The 22,654-nt window shown below is 45.4% G+C and overlaps 2 protein-coding genes across 2 annotated transcripts in view; both read left to right on the plus strand.

The window, feature by feature from the left end:
- LOC121002299 (ATP-dependent translocase ABCB1-like) overlaps positions 1-22,654 on the plus strand; it is a 1,351,406-nt gene that overhangs the window by 506,605 nt on the left and 822,147 nt on the right. The gene's annotated exons all lie outside the window — the stretch shown is intronic.
- The window catches only part of LOC121002300 (ATP-dependent translocase ABCB1-like), a 116,341-nt gene that overhangs the window by 39,323 nt on the left and 54,364 nt on the right, over positions 1-22,654 (plus strand). The window contains exons 3-4 of the mRNA XM_040433697.1: positions 5,343-5,549; positions 5,637-5,783. Coding sequence (XP_040289631.1) covers positions 5,343-5,549; positions 5,637-5,783 — 354 coding nt within the window. The remainder of the gene's footprint in view (positions 1-5,342; positions 5,550-5,636; positions 5,784-22,654) is intronic.

Raw genomic sequence — 22,654 nt, forward strand, 5'->3', positions numbered from 1 at the left:
CGTCCAGATAAGGAAAAAATGAAAAAAGTAAAAAACTCGTTAATTGGTGATAACATAGAAATAGTATAATTATTACAATATTTTGCAATAGAATGTGCAATAACAGACATTATTCGAAAAGACATCAAATTTACATATTATATTCATAATAATAGATCAAAATCACGGTTAAGTCCATGTGGTGAGATCGTTTTGAGCTCATAGATCCAGAAGGACTCTCTTTTTTGTAGTAGAAGCTTACGGTTGCCCCCACATCTTGGCATAGGTACATGGTCTATAATTTGAAATTGTAACTGACTAACAGTATGATGCATCTGCAAAAAATGATGAGGAATGGGGAGTTCTGCTTTTTTACATCTAATTTCACCGATATAGGCTTGGACACAAGGGCATTTAATCATATAAACTACGTAAGATGTGCACTATGAAACTCAAGATATCTAATATGAATTGTGATGACCGATAGTATGAAATCCAGATTTGTGATGACTGACACTATGAAACCGCGACATATGATATATACAGTATATAGATTCTATGATGGAGAATTTGTGAGATTTCATGAGTGCGCCATATCACTATTTGTTTGTCCTTTATATTATTTATCTGTTTCTTATTTCTATTGCCACAGATTTAGATGAGATGCTATAATTTGTAACTCTCTTATCGATATGATTATATTCTTAAGAAATGCGATGGCTCAGAAGTGACATAGAGGCTAATCCCAGACACATAGCGTCTTGCGTTCCATTATGCAACCAGACGCATAGTTATGACGTCAAACGCATACGCGCGGGCCGCTTTGCGTTCCACATACAAGCCAGACGCACATTTGCGTTCCAAATACAAACCATATGCATACTAGTGACGTCAGACGCCGAGCAACACGAGGCAAATCCACTATAACTGGCGCTCCACAGCCAGTCTCCCCTATACCACCAACGAGCACACATCGTCTCTGATACACTCGGTAATACTTTTGATAAGATTGTTTAGTGCCTCTCATTTTTCTCTTTCTTTTGATAGACTTTAATTTACCCTCTGTACTCTATATGACTATATGCTAGCATGATACCGCTTGATTTCTATACCTGTAATGTGTGTACTTTGTATCTGGGATAGAGTATTGGAGTTGCAGATCGCTTGTCCTCCTGCTTGTTGTCTGTCCATCTATTTGTTATACCATAACTAGAATCGCTATTCTGTCGATAAACCTCTATATAATCCCCTATTTGATTGGGACTTTCCACAATTACCATGGTATATGATATAGATCGGACCAGACTCCATCTTCTGCTCTTATTTTCTTTACCCTGTTGCTTGTCAGACTAATCCACCCTTGTGGCTCATTATTGATTATTTCTATTTAAATGTAGACTATTCATCCTGCATATTTCATATATTTGATGTCATTCAGCATCCGATTGTTGTAATATATATATACTCTTATATTGTTTATAGGCCGTGATCAAGGTCCAGCTTGGACCGAAACGCTGAAACGTTGGCCCTATCCTCTTGATATGCAACATAAAGTTGGTGTTGATAATATAATAAATTATATTCAACTGAAAATTACATCAGTGTGCCGTGGATATATATTTAATCTGATATAGTGGCGTGACAGTCCCTCCATTGAGCACCTCCCTCTGGGATTCACATTTCCCTTATTCGGAGTGCCTTCCAAATTTTTGATTTATTCATCTGCTATTCAGTTAGGCGCTACATTTATTTGTAGTGTCACTGAGCGGACATTTGCCATTAGATCCTTTGTCAACTGTAAAACGAGAGGGTTGGTATACTTGGCCACTTGTACTTGTGGAAAACAGTATGTGGGCAAAACCACTAGGGAATTCCGCAGAAGAGTCGCAGAACATCTTAATGACATCCGCAAAGGTGCCGACACTCCTATTGCGAGACACATATCCACTTTACATGGTGGTGATGCGGATGTGATAAAATTTCAGGCTGTCGAGGTGGTGAGAAGATCCCCAAGAGGAGGCGACTTTGATAGGCAACTATTAAAAAAAGAGACACAGTGGATCTACCGCTTACATGCACTCCAACCTTAGGGATTAAAGGGGAAAAACTCTTTTGTTTGTTTTCTCTGATCCCTGCACATATGAATAAAAATTATATGGAGTGCAACGGGTGGAATATTAGGGCATGACCGCTTATGGCTCTCTTTGATCCCTGTACTCCAATAATATGGACTAAATGACCATCTGTTGTCAATTGGCTACTAGATTTGCTACTCCCTTTAGTTTTTTGTCATGGATTAGAAGGGGTGTACTTACAACTTGTGGCATGTTCCTGCCACTTTATACTAGACACCCGATCCTTTGTAGGCACTAAAAGTTTTTTTTTTGTGAATATTCGCTGTCATCATAAGCACCACCGGCAATGGGAGATGTGACAGGGCTTTTTCTTGTCCCTGCCGCGTCATCTCAATTGCAATTAATACTGTCATGAACACACTGGACCATATACTATCATATAATCCTTGAGGAAAAAAAGGAGACAGTGCAGCAGCACTCTGCAAATCAGACAAAGTACAACAATGCTTACAAAAATGACGGTGCTAATACTATGCTTATTTATAAAAGCGAGATGCTTGGTCAATGCATTTTGTACAAAACCATCTAAGCCCGTATGCCAAACGTCAAGGCGATCTCTGTTACACGGGTCCTAACACTAAATACTACCTGTTATGCGCCATAATGACCGCCATAAAATTCAGGGAGTGTTGGACCCACATGCATGTTGGATCCACTCTGCCTTTTTCCACTTTTTGTGCCAAAATGGCCTCCATTACAAGGGATGCAGGTACCAACATGCATGCTGAGCCCACTCTATACCCTTCCTGGTGCCATTTTGGCACAAAAAGTGGAAAAAGGCAGAGTGGATCCAACATGCATGTGGGTCCAACACTCCCTGAATTTTATGGCGGTCATTATGGCGCATAACAGGTAGTATTTAGTGTTAGGACCCTTGTAACAGAGATCGCCTTGACGTTTGGCATACGGGCTTAGATGGTTTTGTACAAAATGCATTGACCAAGCATCTCGCTTTTATAAATAAGCGTAGTATTAGCACCGTAATTTTTGTAAGCATTGTTGTACTTTGTCTGATTTGCAGAGTGCTGCTGCACTGTCTCCTTTTTTTCCTCTAGGTCTTTGCCATGGCGGCGTGCACCTGCGCACTGGGAGGTGCTGACTAACCCCTTTTTTTATCATATAATCCTTACCATGGTTCCTGCAATACCATACTGCCATTTAATGTACAGTCGCCGTTTGTATCATCTCTATATTTAGCATATGAATGTTTTGACATTCATCTGAGTTTGCCTTACAGAGGGGGCGGGTTGATGGGCTGGGATGGCTGATGCGGCGGTGCCGCGCCTCCTGTTTTCCCATTGGCCGCCCTAGAGGCGTGACTCAAAGGAGGGGAGGAGGTCTCTCCTTATATAGCGCGCGTCCGAGCGGCCGCGTACGGCCACTCTGTGCTGACAGCTGCAGCCTCTGTTACGGAGGTTAGCAGCTTACTTTGTCTCATACCCACATCTCTATGCTCCTGACGAGTCACACATGGCGAAACGCGTTGAGCGATGAGTGGGGACAAACTCATGTCTCACACATGTAACTTGTATTGCGCTCACACTGCAGCTGAGGTCTGTGGTATCCCAGCCCTCTGCAGTTGATGAGCAGTTGCGATCAAGCCTTTTTTGCTCCATCCAGCTGAGACTAGTTTCCCTTGATTCGTGCCTGTAGGGCCGGCACTCAGACATCTGGTTCACTACTGAACAGATGGTTTCTTATGAGGTCGGCATATACAGGCAGATGTTTATCAATGGATTAGTACATTAATTTTAGTCCAGGGCACACCTAGCTGGTTTTGGAGCAGAGCACTCTGTCCGCACCACGGTGCATACTTCTGGCTGAGTCTATCCAACACGGCCGGCTGGCCTAGTGGTGCAGCCTCTAGTAACGCACCAGCAGTGGACTTTCTAGCGACCCTCTTCACATTTGAGCGTTAGCGCGTCATGCTGCTTCATGCGCCATCTTGATCCGACTCATACTGTGGTTAGGTGGTGTGCTATAATTTTAATATAGGTTGTAGTTCCCCCTCCCTTTTTCCCTTTTTTTTATGAAATAATAAAGTATTAGTTTTACCTAATTTTCATACCGTTCCCAACGATAGTGATATAATTTTGATAGGTGGAGCGTATACCTTACACCAGATATTTGTCAGTGATTTGTTAACCTGTTAATGACCTCTGATATGTGTTTTTACAGTGGTCGTTAATAAGCTTTATTTTAGGCTACCGCCTTTATGGCCTAGCATAAGCACTGCACAAGTCTCCCATGCAGCGGAGATGGGGAGTTCATTACTCAATGAAGGTCCCAGCTCTGCCTGCACTGTATCCGAGCAGGCCGTGCTGGTGATTGACAGTATAGCACTCACAGTATAATTCTCTGCAGTGCATAAGCAACACAGATAATTATAAAAGTGATTAAAAGATTGGCTATTAAAGTCTCCTTGTGGGACTATTAAGTGATTTAAAAAAAAAAAAGTTTAAAAAAATTCCCTCCACATATTTGGGATTGCTGCATCCATAATGACCCACATTAAAAAATTATCATTTAATTTATCCCGTATGGTGAATGCCGTAAAAAAAAAAAAATTAAATGCCAGAATTGCTGTTTTTGCTTATTCACCACAAAAAGCAGAATGAAAAGCAATCAAAGTGTTATGTATTGTACCCTAAATTTACTACAAATCTTTCTGCAAAAATGAAGCTCCCATACAGCTTCAACACTCTTTTTTTTTTTATTTTTTTTATTGTGCAATAGTATTAAAACTTAAAAAAAAACCTATGGGGGTCATTCACGATCAGAAATACGCCTATATTTGGCGTATTTCTGGTGCAGATTTTGGCCCAAAGGTTATTTGCACTGCAATTTGCGACTTTTCCTCACCCGCACTAGGTCTAAAAAATTGGCATTTTTTTAACATCTCCATCCCAGAAAGAGTTAATAAAATATACCCCAAAATGTTGCCATTAAAACTACAACTTGTCCTGCAAAAAACAAGCCCTCATACGACTACAAGACTACATCAACAGTAAAAAAAAAAAAATTATAGCTCTTAGAATCCGATGATGAAAAAAATGAAAAAAGGCCCTAAATGCTTAGAGGGAACTGGTTAAAAAGGATTGTGTATCAGTATCTGGTTTTTATTATTAGAACATATATAATTAATATATCCCCTAAGGAAAAATGCATATTGTATATACGTTACTTGTTATGGTAGTAACTGTATCTATTATATTTGATATATTTTAGCTTGCTGATGGGATCGACATCACGTCTTTACATCTGAAGTGGCTGAGGTCGCAGATAGGCATTGTGTCACAGGAACCAATCCTTTTTGACTGCAGCATCGAAGAGAACATTCAATATGGAGACAACAGTAGACTTGTTCCACAGGAAGAAGTTATAGAGGCAGCGAAAGCAGCCAATATCCACACATTCATTATGAACTTGCCAGAAGTAATTTATTAAGATCATATTACTTATATTTAAAGTGTTGACCGTTTGCTTCCCAACTGAACGTTTTCTGCCTTTTTGATATTGAAGGGATATAACACTCGTGTTGGAGATAAGGGAGCTCAGCTTTCAGGTGGACAAAAACAAAGGATCGCCATTGCACGCGCTCTTGTACGGAAGCCAAAAGTGTTACTCCTGGATGAAGCCACTTCTGCACTTGATTATGAAAATGAAAAGGTAATGGGAATTAAAATAAAACACAAAGAGAAAATATAGACATATCGATCAAGTAAAGATCTATAGTTGCATTTTTATTTAATTTTTTACTGTAGAGGTAAATGCACACGGTATAGACTTGATGAGAATTTACCATATACCTGTATAAGTGAGTGATTTTATAAAGAAAAAGAGAAGTATGTCTCATATATGCTCCCCATAGCAGATTTATCCCCCTACCACATGCTTTGAACAGGTGACATGATTTGGTTTTGGTTTACTTGCCTTTGTATTTGTGCATGTGGTTTTCTAATAAACTCTGTGCAGGTCTGTACATACAGGGGCAGATTTATGACTTCTAAGGCCTCATGCACATGGCCGTTGGCCAGCCATGGCAGTATTGCGGCCTGCATACAGCGGGTCTGCAATACACAGGCACCGGCCGTGTGCACCCCGCATCACGGATGTGGACCCATTCACTTGAATGGGTCCGCAATCCGGCAGATGCGGTGCGAAACGGAAGCACAAATCGGAAGCACTTCAGAGTGCTTCCGTGGTGTTTCTGTCCATGCCTCCGCACTGCAAAAAAATAGAACATGTTCTATTTTTTTACGGTGCGTAAGGATCACGAACCCATTCAAGTTGAATGGGTCTCGATCCGTCCCGGCCTCCGCACTGATGTTGCCCGTGCATTAGGTACCGCAAATTGCGGTCCCCAATGCACGGAGCGGCCGTGTGCATGAGGTCTAAGGATGGCATAAACTCAGACGGGCTGTTTAGATTAGGGTTGCACAATGTATCGAAATATACTTTGATGAGCTTTTTGGTACAATACTGCCAGTATTTCATCATTAAGCTGTGCTGCTTCACAGCTTAGTAGCAGGTCCAACTGAAAGAACACAGCGGGTCATTTATCATTAGATATATGCAAATTTTTGGCGTATATCTGTCACAGATTTGGTCGCAAAGGGGATTAGCGGACAATTCTGCAACTTTTTTCAGCTCAGGCTCATTTATCATTTTCTACGCCTCATACACACGGCCGTTGTTTTGGTCTGCATCCGAGCCACCAAAACTGCGGACTTCAATGAGGCCACAAAAGATGCGGACAGCACTCCGTTGCTCCGTTCCGTGGTCCACAAAAAAAATATAGCCTGTCCTATTCTTGTCCGCGCTTTGCGGACAAGAATAGGCAGTTATAGTAATGGCTGTCCGCAAATTAGGGAAAACGCACACGGACGCCATCCATGTTTTGCGAATCCGCGGTTTGCGGACTACAAAACACACAACGGTCATGTGCATGAGGCCTTAGGCATGGAAAATTATCTAAATCTACACCAGCAAGTGAGCTGGCATAGATTTAGGCTGGCAGTGGATGTGCCTAAGTAATGTAGAGGCCTGAGCCTCTACATAGGTGTATCATGCGCCAGCAGGAGGGGGTATTAAGACCAGTGTCTAAAACACCGGTCTAAATAAATGACCCCAATACTGCTTACATTACTCAGTGCATGCCATGTTCTGATCAGTAGTGGCAGTGAAGAAGATAGAAGAACATCTCTCCTTCCCACTGTGATGCGGCTCACAAGCAGAAGCAGTGTGGTCCTCACACTTCTCACATTGGCCAGCCACCTCACAGTGGAAAGGGGGGGGGGGGGGCGCTCTCCTTCCTTCTTCTTTGCCACCAATTATCGTGCATCTGGCCTGAGAGGGGATTTACAGGAAAGGTGGGAGGAGAATGGTGGTTTACTACAGTACGGGGAACATTAGTGTTATGTGAGATAAATGATGGTCTTATTTTCAATGTTAGGCACATTATTACTTTAGTACCTCCATGTGCCTTACATTAATAATCAGAGACCCCATTAAGTACCTCACATGAGAAAATAGGGTTTATGTGTGGGTACATGATGAAGTTACTTATAATTAATGTGAGGCAAATGGAGGTTCAGAATTAATAAAAACATATGTCTCACATCAGTAGTAAGTAATCCATCCATGTATCTCACAATTTATCCCCATGTGGCCTATTATCTGAGGAGCTACTTGATGGGGTCACGTACTATTAATGTGTAGCACATGGATTTGTCAGTTTGGACATTCATTTACCTCACATTAATGGCAATTAACTCCAGTTACCGTACATCATATAATGGTTCCACATAAGGTGAGGCCACATGGAGTGGCATTGGGCTGCAAACTGCCAAAGGTTATGCTTGTTGTGGTTTTTAATTGATTGTACAGTATTGTCCAGCTGTTTAATTTTGCCAGTAAAGTGCTGTTTCAACCAAAAATATCTTGCGATTGCGAGTTGCTAGGCTACTTTCACACTAGCGGCACGGACCTCCGGCAGGCTGTTCCGTCGGGTGAACAGCCTGTCGGATCCGTCCTGCCGTTAGTGACCGTGTGCCCCCGAACTGCCGCTCCGTCCCCATTGACTATAATGGGGATTTTTACACGATAATTCTTTTCATGAAGCCACACCGCTTTCCCATTAAGTCACACACAGATAATTTCTATAAATCTATATGTACCAAATTGAACCACATTTTAACACAATTTATGCTAGAATCTAGTTGCACTTACTCATAAATGTGGTCCACAGACTTTATCCAGCTATATGATTTGCAGCTCTTTGTGTGGACTTCTTATGACTGTTTGGGAGCTTTCATGTTTTCCTGGCCGTGGTGTTAAGTGGTTGCTTACTGTCCCAACTCCTGGTTGGAGTGTACCATCGTTGCTGCAGCGCCTGCAGCTTGTGGCAGCTGAAAAGAGTCTATATAAACAATTAGTCTAGTTTGAATCTATTCATGTTCTAACCCTATTGTATCTTTGTATCATGGTCATGTAGAAAAGTTACTACTGACTTTCATATTTTGCTTGAACGACCTTTGCAGTCTTTATTACCAGTTATTTTCATAACCTATATAAATTGTGTCTTTTTTTCTGCTCCACTCATGGCCGTCTTTCAAACACATTGTACAATTAGCAAAACAGACATGCATCAGCCATCTTAGCTGGGATCATTATGTCAGCCCCAGGGAAGATTTTATGGAAATAAGCCATCATTTGATGCTTATACCTGAGGCTAGGTAAGCATAGCTATTTGAGACATCCTCTTATGTTATGGCTTATGGGCATCAAATACAGTATTGTACTGTATCTGTTTACCTCAGGACCTGTGGATACTAAAGTCCCTCTTGCCCTCCCTTTATTTTTATTAGAAATAATGCATTAACATCTGCTGACTAAGAAGGGTTTTAAGTACTGTGCAGCTTCTTTCAGTATGTTGAATTTGCTTGTCAGCAATTCTATACTAATTGTAAGTATACAGTACTTATCCTGGTGGCATTTCATGTTTGCTATCACCAAGTTCACCTTACAGTACCTTGCACTCTTCCATGCAGTACCACTTATCCTGGCCAATAGCAGCACTCAGCTCATAGCCTGGGAGAAAAAAACTCTCAGGCTATGAGCTGAGCCCTGCGATTGGCCACCAATCCAGCCTGGGAGAAGGAGACACCCAGGAGAACAAGAGCAGGCTCCTCCCAGTTGAGCCGAAAATCTGAAGATACCGGAGCCTATACCGGGAGAACGGTTCGGCGCCCAGGGATAATAGTAAGTGCAGGGAGATCCCTGGGTGCCGCTCTCCATGTCAGCATACTTAGTTTAGATTTTTTATTGTAATGAAGGTCCTCTTTGAAGGAAATCTGTCACCTAGTTTTACCCTATAGAGCTGCGAACATGCACGGATAGATCTCCGCTAGCATGTCCGCAATATACCTGTCCCATAGGGCTGTGTGGTTTCATTTCGCTTAAAAAAAGATTTTATTGATATGTAAATTAGCCACGTAAGGTGCCCAAGGCGTGGTTACTTACGGTTAAGGAGCCCAGCACCGCCCCCTGTGAAGGAGCCTAGCACCGCCTGCATCCAGGAATCTCCTCCTTGCTCACGAAGTTACAGTGCCCTAATTTACATATAAATCCAATTTTTAAGCAAAATAAAACCACACAGCCCTATGGGACAGGTATATTGCAGACATGCTAGCAGAGATCTATCCTTGCATGTCCGCAGCTCTATAGGGTTAAACTAGGTGACAGATTCCCTTTAAATGAATGCAAAAAAATGGGAAGATATGAACAGATTCCAGGAATTACAACAGAGTCCACAGACATCAGGCAGGCACAATAGGCGGATACGAACACAGTCCAAGAATTAACAGAGTCCAGAGAAATAGCAGAGTCCAGAGTCCTACCTGCAACATAACAGGATTGACTTGAAATAGTCCAAAGGGTTTCCAGGGTGCGAGTACAAATCACATATTTATGTAAAGTAGACAAACAGAATTGGTTATGACACACAGAAGAGATTCAGGAGTGTAATCGACCTAGGGTATCTCAACACCTTTATCTGAAAGGAATGGTTCAGGATAATATGTTAGACATATTGTCAGAGGGACAATAATATGTTAGAGGGACAATAATATGTTGGCTCCAGATCTGAAAGACGTCTACTTTCAAGTCCCAATACAGTAGCTCAGGCCTTTCTTTTGGGATTTCTACAGTTCCAATTGTCTCAACTGTTTCTGTCTGGAGAAAGTCAAATACCTGGACAATTGGCTTACCAAGGAAGAGTCAGATGAGATATTGCATATTCACATAAACAGTGCAATCTCTTTAACCCCTTCATGACCCTATTATTTTTCACCTTAAGGACCAGGCCATTTTTTGCAAATCTGACATGTGTCACTTTATGTGGTGATAACTTAAAAACACTTTTACTTATCCAAGCCAATCTGAGAATGTTTTCTCGTCACATATTGTACTTCATGACAGTGGTAAATTTTAGTTGAAATATTTCTTTTTTATTTATAAAAAAATACCAAATTTACCAAGAATTTGGAAAAATTCACAATTTTCTAAATTTTGATTTCCCTGCTTTTAAAACAGACAGTGATACCTCCTAAAATAGTTATTACTTTACATTTCCAATATGTCTACTTCATGTTTGGATCATTTTGTAAATGACATTTTCTTTTTTTGGGACGTTAGAAGGCTTAGAAGTTTAAAAGAAAATCTTAAAATTTTTAAGAAAATTTCCAAAACCCAATTTTTAAGGACCATACTTTTTTTTTTTTTTGTCCCACTATGGAACTTCAACTTTTGGGGTCTGATTCCCTCTGCAATGTATTACAATACATCCTGCATTGTAATACATTGCATGTCAGCTTGCATGCTGACAGCCTGCCTGTGAGACCCAGCCTAAGGGCTGGGTCTCACAGGCTTCCATAGAAGGCAAGCATTGGGCTTGCCTTCTCTGCCATCGGGTCCCCGCCACTGGAGCGCTGGGACCCGATGGAGATGCAGACGGCACCCGTACCCTCCGCATGCCGCGGTCAGTTTGACCGCGGCATACAAGGGGTTAATACGCTGGCATCGGTGTACTCGCACCCACCCGATTCGCCCGCCGTACATGTATGGCACTGGTTCTTAAGTGACGTCCACCAGCGCAGTACATGTATGGCAGGGGTCCTTAAGGGGTTAATCACTGTAATGCATCCTAAACAGAAGGAAGTCCATCCTTATTCCATTTAGATATTGCCAATTTCTATGATTTGTAGTTGACTCTATAGAGAAGTCTATCAACCTGACCTCCCAAGTCCAGATGTTGCTAAAACACTGACCAGTCTGTTTTTGCCTGGGCATGCAAGTAATGGGCCTCATGTTTGTGGTCACAGAGACCATTCCATTGTCTAAATGGTGTCTTAGGCCATGTGGTGCATGTGGTTCGCTGCCGACATCCTCCATTGTATGCATTTTTGCTGGGGAGTGCCGCTAGCAACGGATCACATGCAGAGTAATTGCTACCCCGGTTATAAATACGCTACAGTGTTTGGGGGTTTTGAGCATTTTCTCCCATTGAGGCCACTTTATTTTAGGGATTATGATGCAGTAGCTGAAACTGAAGGTCTCTGGACACATGAAAAGAGTGTGTCACCCTCAGGAGACTGAGAGTGATTTCCATGGCTGTATAACACGTCCACTTAGGCTTAGTGGCCAGTGCGAAAACTGCAGGATTTTATGGTTTATATAGACATTGACTTATAAAATTAAAAAATAACATTACCAAAGATTTTTTTTTAAATATATTAAAAACATGATTTAAATAATAAGTAATTTTCCTATGACACATTTCTTTTAAAGGGAACCTGTCACCAGTTTTATGGTGTCCTAACTAAGGGCAACATTAATAAGTGATTGATTCTCTTAGCACACTTTCTTTAATTGACCCAGTCAATCTGCGAACATGTCAGGATTCGAACCCGTGACCAGCTATGTCCCAGGTGGTAGCTCTAGCCACTAGGCTACCAACCCTTCTGGACTTTTTCTTCTACTGAACTCTTTGATCTACCTTGTTCCAGCCTTGCCTTGTTAATCTCTGTGATTCCTTGCACCTGCTACTTCCTCTTTATAAGCCCAGCCTCTTGCTCCTGACCCCTGCTGGTTATTGTTCTTCTGAACTTGATCCTGCTGTATCTATCGCTGTTCCTCTGTTGCTACTACTACCAACTCGACTGCTGCCAACCTCGGAATCGTCCCTGACTACTCTCTTGCCTGATCCTCTACTACCGTCTACCTGTCTGCTGCCAACCTCAAATTCGTCCCTGACTACTCTCTTGCCTGATCCTCTACTACCGTCTACCTGTCTGCTGTCGACTCGGGCGCCTCCACCCAGCTTCTCTCCTTGCGGTCTCCCGCTACTGGACTCCACCCGGTACACTGCCCGGTGCCCTCCCACGCAGGTGAGCTAGCATCCTTAACAGAATAACCAGCCCTTAAAATGGAGTCCGCGATTGCCACCCTGCGCAAACAAATCTCCGAACTTCAGGAGTTTGGTGCCACTGCCCAAAAGGAAATGGCTCAACTTCAAGGCGCAATCCAGAGCCAACAGAGGGAAATTATAGACTTGCAGCGTCAACTACTGGACGTATGCGGCGCGGTCACAGACACCCGCATGCCTTTCCCGTCAAAGTTTAACGGCGATCGGCGCCAATTTCGGGGGTTCCTCAACCAGTGCCGTATCTACTTTAAGATGCAGCCGGGCTCCTTTTCCTCGGACAGAAAGAAGATCCTGTTCATCATCAACCTTCTAACTGACGAGGCCCTGGCATGGGCATCCCCATATGTGGAATCCCACAGTCCCTTATTGAATAACCTAGACAACTTCACCGCAGCCATGAGCCAAGTCTTCGACGACCCTAACCGCTGCGCGACTGCCGAGGCTAGGCTGCACAGTCTACGGCAGGGAAGACGCTCTGTAGCTGAGTATACCTCTGAGTTCCGCCGCTGGGTCACCGACACCACCTGGAACCCAGCTGCCCAGAAAAGTTAATTTCGCCGCGGACTCTCTGAACTTATAAAGGATGAGCTCACCAGGGTAGACGCCCCAGACGATCTGGATGATTTCGTCCAACTGTGCATCCGTATTGACCGGAGACTCGCGGAAAGGAGGAGAGAAAGACTCTGGTCCGTAGATAACAGGCCCGCGTACCCTTTCACTCCAACGACTCAGCCGGCTCACCAACCATCCACCGAACCGATGCAGGTCGACACACTGCGCAAGATTTTATCAGCTGCTGAAAAGGAGAGACGACTGGCCGCAGGCCTCTGCCTTTACTGTGGCGAGCCAGGGCACTTCACTATTAGGTGCCCCAATAAGACTCGCCGAACCATTGCTGTCACTAGATTACGGGAATTACAACAAGCCAAAATCTCACCTTTGGCCTCTGAAACCATGGACACTACAGGTACCTGGTCCCACTTCATTATATCCATCCTTATCACCATTGGGGGACGACAGCTTCCCTGCTGTGCAATGCTTGACTCGGGGGCCGGCGGAAATTTCATGGACTTGACCTTCGCCCATGAGAACAACATACCACTGGTAACCAGGGCAGCCCCCATCGATCTGGAAACCGTCGATGGGACCCCGCTCTCTTCTGGGCCGGTTACGCACTAGACCGCTGACCTTCAACTCCTCGTCAAACCCGATCATCAGGAGACCATTCACTTCTCCCTGATCACCTCCCCTAAGTTTCCGGTGATCCTAGGCATCCCTTGGTTGGCCACCCACAACCCCTCGGTGGACTGGGACGCCCGCTGCATATGGTTCCGCTCTGATTTTTGTTCTCAGAACTGTTTACGTGAATCCGTCCCTCCTTCGCCCGAAGAACCTACTATATTCGGACTATCCACCAAGGAACTTTTACCCCCTCAATATCGGGAGTTCCAGGATGTCTGTGACAAGAGAAATGCAGACAAACTGCCCCCGCATCGGCCTTATGACTGCCCGATTGAGCTGCTACCTGGAGCCGAAATACCCTTCGGCAGTAAATACTCCCTCTCCGAGCCGGAACTCAAGGCACTTAAGGAGTACTTCGACGAAAATCTAAAAAAGGGTTTTATCCGACCTTCCACATCTCCTGCAGGGGCCGCCTTCTTTTTCGTGGAGAAAAAAGACTCTTCTCTACGCCCTTGCATAGATTATCGAAAGCTCAACAACGTTACTGTGAAGAACCGGTACCCTCTCCCCCTGATTTCTGAACTCCTCGAGAGACTTCGGGCGGCAAAATTCTTCACTAAGCTCGATCTCAGAGGAGCCTACAACCTGGTCCGAATTCGCCTGGGGGACGAGTGGAAAACCGCCTTCCGAACCCGCTACGGTCACTTCGAGTATCTGGTCATGCCTTTCGGCCTCTGCAATGCCCCTGCTACCTTCCAACATTTTATCAACGACGTCCTCAGGGACATGCTTGACCAATTTGTGGTAGCATATCTGGACGATATTTAGTTTTTCTCAGAAGACCTTGAACAACATCGTGGGCATGTCCACAGGGTGCTACAGAAACTCTGTGAACAGTTTCTCTATATTAAATTGGAGAAGTGTGAATTTGAACAGACTTCCACCCAATTCCTCGGCTATATTATTTCCCCGGAGGACTTAAGTATGGATCCCCAGAAGATCCAGGCGGTGACTGAGTGGCCCGCCCCGAAGAACGAAAAAGAGGTCCAGAAATTTGTAGGTTTCGCAAACTTTTATCGGAAGTTCATCAGGAACTTTTCGAAAATCATCGCCCCAATCACTCAACTAACAAAATAGACTGTCCCCTTCGTGTGGACTCCGGAGGCACAGGAGGCCTTTGCTAAACTGAAGTCCCTCTTCACCTCTGCCCCGATCCTGGCCCACCCAAACCCTGAATTACCATTTACGGTCGAGGTGGACGCCTCCGACGCCGCGGTGGGCGCAATTCTGTCTCAACGTTCAGGAGAAAAGATGCTCCTACACCCTTGCGCTTTCTTCTCCCGCCAGATGTCCCCCGCTGAACGGAATTACGACATCGGAAATAAGGAACTGCTGGCAATCAAGGACACTTTCTCCGAGTGGAGACACTTGCTGGAAGGGGCCCACCATCCCATCTCTGTATATACCGACCACCGGAACCTAGAGTTTATCCGCAGCGCCAAGAGACTCACCGCCAGACAAGCCAGGTGGAGTCTGTTTTTCTCCAGATTCAATTTTGTTATATCCTATCGCCCTGGATCGAAGAACGGCAAAGCGGATGCTCTCTCAAGGATGTTCTCTGAACCCTCTCAGATCAATGAGGCTCCGGCCGGTATCCTTCCCGACAGAAGCATCCTAGGAGCCACCTACTCAAGGGAACTCCTGGGTTCCCTCAAGGAAGGGTATGAGAACGATCACCTCCTCACCTACCCACCTGGAGATGTAAACCTTACTCTCAAGGGTGGCTACTGGTTGTACCGGGATCAGCAGTTGTACGTGCCAGAATCCGCACGACTTGACGTACTTAAACCACGATTCCAAACCGGCCGGCCATCTGGGTATCAGAAGGACCCAGGAGCTCCTCTCCCGTTTCTTCTGGTGGTCAACTTACAGAAAAGATACCAAGAGGTTTGTCTCCTCGTGCACGACGTGCGCCCGCAGCAAGACCCCCCGCTCCTCCCCGTGGGCTTGCTATGTCCGCTCCCGGTTCCCTCCCGCCCCTGGGGTTCAATCTCCATGGACTTTATTGTGGACCTTCCTCCCTCCAAGGGCATGAACACCGTCCTGGTCGTCGTTGACCGTCTCACCAAAATGGCCCACTTCATCCCCTGCAAGGCCCTACCCACCGCCAAACAAACGGCTGATCTCGTACTCCGAGAGGTTTTTAGGCTACATGGGGCCCCGGACGATGTGGTTTCGGATCGGGGAGTACAGTTAACTTCCAGGTTCTGGAGAAACTTCTGTCAAGCCCTTGGGATCAAGGTGAACCTGTCTTCTGCATTTCACCCCCAATCCAATGGGCAGACTGAGAGAACGAATCAAATCCTCGAGCAGTATTTGCGCTGTTTCGTCACCCATCTGCAGGATGACTGGCTGGACCACCTCTCTACGGCCGAGTTCGCCTATAACAATGCGGAGCACAGCTCTACTCAATACAGCCCGTTCTACGCTAACACTGGCCTACACCCAACCTTCATCCCTCACTTGCCCATTTCCACCACAGTCCCAGCCGTGGCCGAACGTCTTGCAAGTCTACAACAGGCACAGGAAAATATTCGGGTCAATCTACATCGAGCCCAGAGACACTTCAAGCAGGCAGCGGATAAACGCTGCAAACCTGCTCCGGAATTCCAGGTAGGAGACAAGGTGTGGCTCTCCACCAGAAACCTAAGCACAAAGGTTCCCTCCCGGAAGTTGGGCCAAAAATACATGGGTCCTTTCCGGATCACGGCTCGAATCAACGAAGTCCGACTCGACCTTCCCGACTCCATCCGAGTGCACCCGGTTTTCCCCTGCTCTCTCCTGAAACCACATGTTGAGAACACCTTCCCAGGCAGCCACCCCCCTCCTCCTCCGGTAAGAGTACAAGACCAGGAGGAATACACTGTGGCCAAGATCCTTGAGTCCAGACTCCACCGTGGAAGGCTGCAATATCTAGTTGGCTGGAAGGGCTATTCCCCCGAGGATAACTCCTGGGAGCAGGAGGAAAATGTCCATGCCCCCAGACTGGTAAAAGCTTTCCACCAGAGACATCCCGATAAACCTTCATCTGTGGTGCCGGAGGTCACTTTGGAGAGGGGGGGGGGAGTACTGTCGGGATTCGAACCCATGACCTGCCATGTCCCAGGCGGTAGCTCTAGCCACTAGGCTACCAACCCTTCTGGACTTTTCCTTCTACTGAACTTTTACCGTCTACCTGTCTGCTGTCGACCCGGACGCCTCCACCCCGCTTCTCTCCTTGTGGTCTCCCGCTACTGGACTCCACCCGGTACACTGCCCGATGCCCTCCCACGCAGGTGAGCTAGCATCCTTAACACAACATCTTGTATTGAAAAGCTCCAGCTGATAATGATGAGTCATGAATATTCATGAGCTCCTGACTCTCCCCGCCCACCTGCTGCTGAATGACAGTTTGTTTCCATATAAACCAGCAGCAGATGGGCAGCGGAGTGGCTATAGCTCTTAATTAAATATGCGCTGGACTCAATGACACCACGCCGGACTCAAATCAGCTCATTAGCATGCGGCATGCGGCATCTTTGTGTGTATATTATGAGGTAACCATCTGTCACACCAGTAAGTGAATACATCTAAGGTACTTTTTAGTAGTTAATGATTGTACATAATTAGTTAGATTATAATCAAATATCCACATGACAGGTACTTAGATACTTATATAAGACTAGCTGAAGGACCCGGATTCGCACGGTTATATTAAATCTATTTAATTTAATGTTTGTGTGTGTTAAGATATTGACAGCATCCACTATAACAGTGACATCCACAGTGCCCTATCTCCTTAAAATTGGACCTCCACAGCAGCCCACCCCCTTAACTTTGACATTTACAGCAGCCTGTCCCTTTAACACTGAGTTCCCCATCCCCTTGACAATGACCTCCAGGGGCCCGCCCCCTTAACATTGACCTCTACAGCACCCGCCCCTTAACACTGAGCATAAGTTACAGTCCCCTTAACTGACCTCCACCATTCCCGGCCCCCTTAACAGAGACCTCCATAGCAACTGCCACTTTAACAGTGACTGCCACAGTACCCCACCCCTTTAACAGTGACCTCCATAGCGCTCCGTTTCCTTAAAATGTGACTTACACAACACCCCACCCCCTTAACAGTGACCTCTACAGAACCCAACCCATTAACATTGACCTCCATAGCAGACGGTCCCCTTAACTGTAACCTCCACAGCAGCCTTCCCCTAGGGTAGCCAGAGGTCCGGTTTTACACCAGACAGTCCAGCTTTCATACTCCCTGTCCTCTGTCCGACTCAGGGCCTGGACGGACACAGGGATGTCCTTTTTAACAGCTCACTCTAAGACAGCAGCACTGTGCTGTCTGAGCATGAGCTGAAGGGAGAAATTCACCCTCCCTCCCACCCCTCAAGCTGACAGAAGTAGATTTTTACTCATCAGCTGTGGCTTATTGGAACTGGGGGTGGGGTTTTTAAGTCCATCTTTTGAGGGTGGCCTGAATGGTTACCCTATCTGCCCCCTTAACTGTGACCTCCACAGCACTCTACTCCCTTAACAGTGTCATCCACAGCGCCCTGCCCCTTTAAAGATGACCTACAGCAGTGAAAAAAAATGGCTGGGTTGTTATGGAAACCTGGTGTGAAACTGTGTGTATGTGGAGACTAAGCTTCTATTGGTTGATAAGGGTCATGTGACCGTGTGTATGGCAGTTGGGATATGAGGAGAAAGACCTGCAGGGTTCTATTGGCTAATGTAGGTCATATGATGTGCCATATTTGCTTTTGTTTGGGAATATCTCAGGAACGGTATGTCCTAAATTGCTGAGAACCAATCTAAAACCTTACTGGACACCTGATGTACTTGTGTGCCAAATTTTGTGATTGTAAATGTGACAGTGCGGATTCCTTTAGTGACCATACATATTTAGAAAAAAAATCCTAAATTTACAGAAAATTTTAAAAAATTCACAATTTTCAAAATTTTAATTTTTCTGATTTTAAGGCAAAATAGTGATTCCTCATAAAGTAGTTATTACTTCACATTTCCCATATGTCTCTTTTTTATATTTGGAATTTTTTTTGTAAATTTAATTTAATTTTTTTAAGACATTAGAAGGTTTAGTATTGTAGAACCAATTCTTCAGATTTTTAAGAAAATTTCCAATACCCACTTTTTTAAGAGTTCAGTTATGAACTTTGTGGGGTTTACATATAAAACCACCCATAAATAACCCCATTTTAGAAATTACACCCCTCAAGTTATTCAAAAGTTATTTTACAAACTGTGTTAACTCTTTAGGTGTTCCACAAGAATTAAAGGAATGTGGAGATGAAATTAATTTTTTTTACTTTTTTTGGCAGATTTTCCATTTTAATCAATTTTTTCCTGTAACACAGAAAGGGTTAACAGCCAAACACTCAATATCTATTACTGTGATTCTGCAGAAATATGCATATGTGATCATAAACTGCTGTATGGGCACACAGCAAGAATAAGAAGAAAAGCACACCATATGGTTTTTGTAGGGCAGATTTTTGCTGGACTGGTTTTTAGGCACCATGTCATATTTGAAGACCCCCCTGATGCACCACAATAAAACTCCCAAAAAGTGACCCGGATTTGGAAACCACATGATAAGGTGACAGTCTTGTTGGTACTATTTTGGGGTCCAAATGATTTTTGATAGCTCAATATTATGCCTTTTGTGGTAACAAAAGGTAGCAAAAAATGGCTGTTCTGGCACAGTTTTTATTTTCAGTTTTCTTTTACATGTTCATCTGACAGGTTAGATCATATGTAGTATTGAGCGAACCCGAACCGTAAAGACTTTGCCGGAAAAGTTTAAGTTCGAATTTGGTGTTAGGACATTTTAATAAAGCTTTTGAAAGGCTGCAGTGCAGCCAATCAACAAGCTTTTAAGCTGTGAGCACCTCGAAGCCATCACAGCCATGCCTAGTAATGGCATGGCTGTGATTGGCCGGTGCATCATGTGACCCAGCCTCTATACAAGCTGGATCATGTGTAGCACTGCCCATCGGCTCTGAGTAGTGCAGGGACAGGAAGCAGGCAGCTGAAGCAAGGGAGTGTGTTAGGAATCTGGCTATTTGTGGGTGCAATCAGTGGCGTCGCCAGGGGGGAACCAGAGGGGGCGACGGCCCCCCTACATCATGCTGTGCCCCCCCATGTGCCCCCCCAACTAAAATAACCCCCCTAAGTGAGCCGCCGCAGTCTGGCACAGGGAGATGAGCGCTTCTATTGCGCTCATCTCCATAGTCATCTGCCTGTGCTGCGGCGGGGCAGGGGAGGGAGAGGCGTGTCCCTTCCCCTGATAGGCTGCCGGCCTAGTGCCTGCAGCCTATCAGAGGCCGGCGCAGGCGGCGTGATGACGTAATCGCGCCACCTGAGCCATACAGCGCGGGACACAGGCCGGAAGAGGCCTGCATCGCATCGCTGACATGGAGGTAAGTATAAGTGTTTTTTTTTTTTTACAATAGTTTTACTGGCACATTAGGGGGGCTCTTGTTACTGGCACATTGGGGGGGCTTATTACTGGCACGTGATGGAAGGCTTATTACTGGCACGTGATGGGGGGCTTATTACTGGCACGTGTTGGGGGGCTTATTACTGGCACGTGATGGGGGGCTTATTACTGGCACGTGTTGGGGGGATTATTACTGGCACGTGATGGGGGGGCTTATTACTGGCACGTGATGGGGGGGCTTATTACTGGCACGTGATGGGGGGGATTATTACTGGCACATGATGGGGGGGCTTATTACTGGCACATGATGGGGGGGCTTATTACTGGCACATGATGGGGGGCTTATTACTGGCACATGATGGGGGCTTATTACTGGCACATGACGGGGGGCTTATTACTGGCACATGACGGGGGGCTTATTACTGGCACATGACGGGGGGCTTATTACTGGCACATGACGGGGGGCTCTTGTTACTGAAACATTGGGGGGCTCTTATTACTGGCACATGATGGGGGGGCTTATTACTGGCACATGATGGGGGGGATTATTACTGGCACATGATGGGGGGCTTATTACTGGCACATGACGGGGGGCTTATTACTGGCACATGACGGGGGGCTCTTGTTACTGAAACATTGGGGGGCTCTTATTACTGGCACGTGATGGGGGGCTGGGCTCTTATTACTGGCACATTGGGGGGCTCTTGTTACTGGCACGTGATGGGGGGCACTTATTACTGGCACATTATTGGGGGCACTTATTACTGGCATGTTTATTGAGGGCACTTATTACTGGCACGTTATTGAGGGCACTTATTACAGGCACATTATTGGTGGGCACTATAGGGGCATCTACTGAGGCCACAAAGGGGTATTTTATATGGAGGGCATTGTACAGTAGCATTTTATACTGGGACACATTATGGTGGGGAAGGGGGGAGAGGAGTACTAAGGAGTCATCTACGGGGGCACTAAGAAGGGGTATTTTATACTTGCAAATTATGGGGGACACTGAGGGCATCTACTGAGGCACGATATATGGGGCATTTTATACTGTTACATTATGGGGGCACTAGGAGGAAGGGGGGAGAGGAGCACTATGGGGGCATTTACTGGGGGCACTATATAGGGGTATTTTATACTGGCACATTATGGGGGACATTAGCTCAACTGGGGGCATTACAAGGGGGTATTTTTTGCATTGTCACATTATAAGGCCGAATGCACACGGCCGTGTTCCGTGGCCGAGAGCGGTCTGTGGTATGCCGGGCTGGATTCCTGTTCAGAGCAGGAGCGCACGGCGTCATAGCAACCAATGACACCGTGCGCTCCTGCTCTGAACAGGAATCCAGCCCGGCATATCATGGACCGCTCTCATCCTTGGAACACGGCTGTGTGCATTTGGCTTAAGGAGAATTATTTCTACTGGGGGGGCATTATGGTGGGCTTTATTACTCCCCATTGGTATGACCCCCTAGTAGCAGCACCAGCCTCTCCCTGCTCTGCTATCCCTCTGCCCCTTCTCCAAATCCTTATTATGAAATCTTTCTCATTAGGATAAAACACAACATCAGCTCCGCCGAGCCCCCGGCCAAAGTGGTGAAGTGGCGTCCGAGATCCCCAAGGGCCAAGCCAAGTAATTGTAAGTTTTGATGTGAAATATGTTTATGTTATACACATATAGCATACACTGTGCCATACAATGTACAGTATACCTCTACACTGTGCCACACAATGTACAGTATACCTCTACACTGTGCCACACAATGTACAGTATACCTCTACACTGTGCCACACAATGTACAGTATACCTCTACACTGTGCCACACAATGTACAGTATCTCTACACTGTGTAGTCTGTTCTATAAGCACCCTTGTTCTGTGGCGGTGGACAGAAATTAATCTGGAAATGCCCCTTCCGAGACCAGGCTCTGGATCCGCCACTGGTCTGAACCGCTCACAGGAGTGTACATTTCTTCTAAACTGTAATCTGTAACCTCTGACCTGCATAAATCAGCGCTCGCTCGGTAACAACTAACAGGCAGTGCCTGTAGGCTGTAGCCTGGCCCTGTTACCGAAGCTAGCTGAGTGGTGTAAGGTTAAGGTATTAGTAGAGATGAGCGGCCACTGAATCCTGATTTAAAGTTAGTTACTGCAGGATATGGATTACAGTTTAGAAATGTCAAATGCACACTCCTGTGAGTTGCGGGGAGGGAGATCTGTGAATGATACTGTTATAGGGAGGAGGATCTGTGGATGACACTGTTATAGGGAGGGGGATCTGTGGATGACACTGTTATAGGGAGGGGGATCTGTGGATGACACTGTTATAGGGAGGGGGATCTGTGGATGACACTGTTATAG

The sequence above is a fragment of the Bufo bufo genome, chromosome 5 (assembly GCF_905171765.1).
Source record: "Bufo bufo chromosome 5, aBufBuf1.1, whole genome shotgun sequence".
Classification (NCBI taxonomy): domain Eukaryota; kingdom Metazoa; phylum Chordata; class Amphibia; order Anura; family Bufonidae; genus Bufo; species Bufo bufo.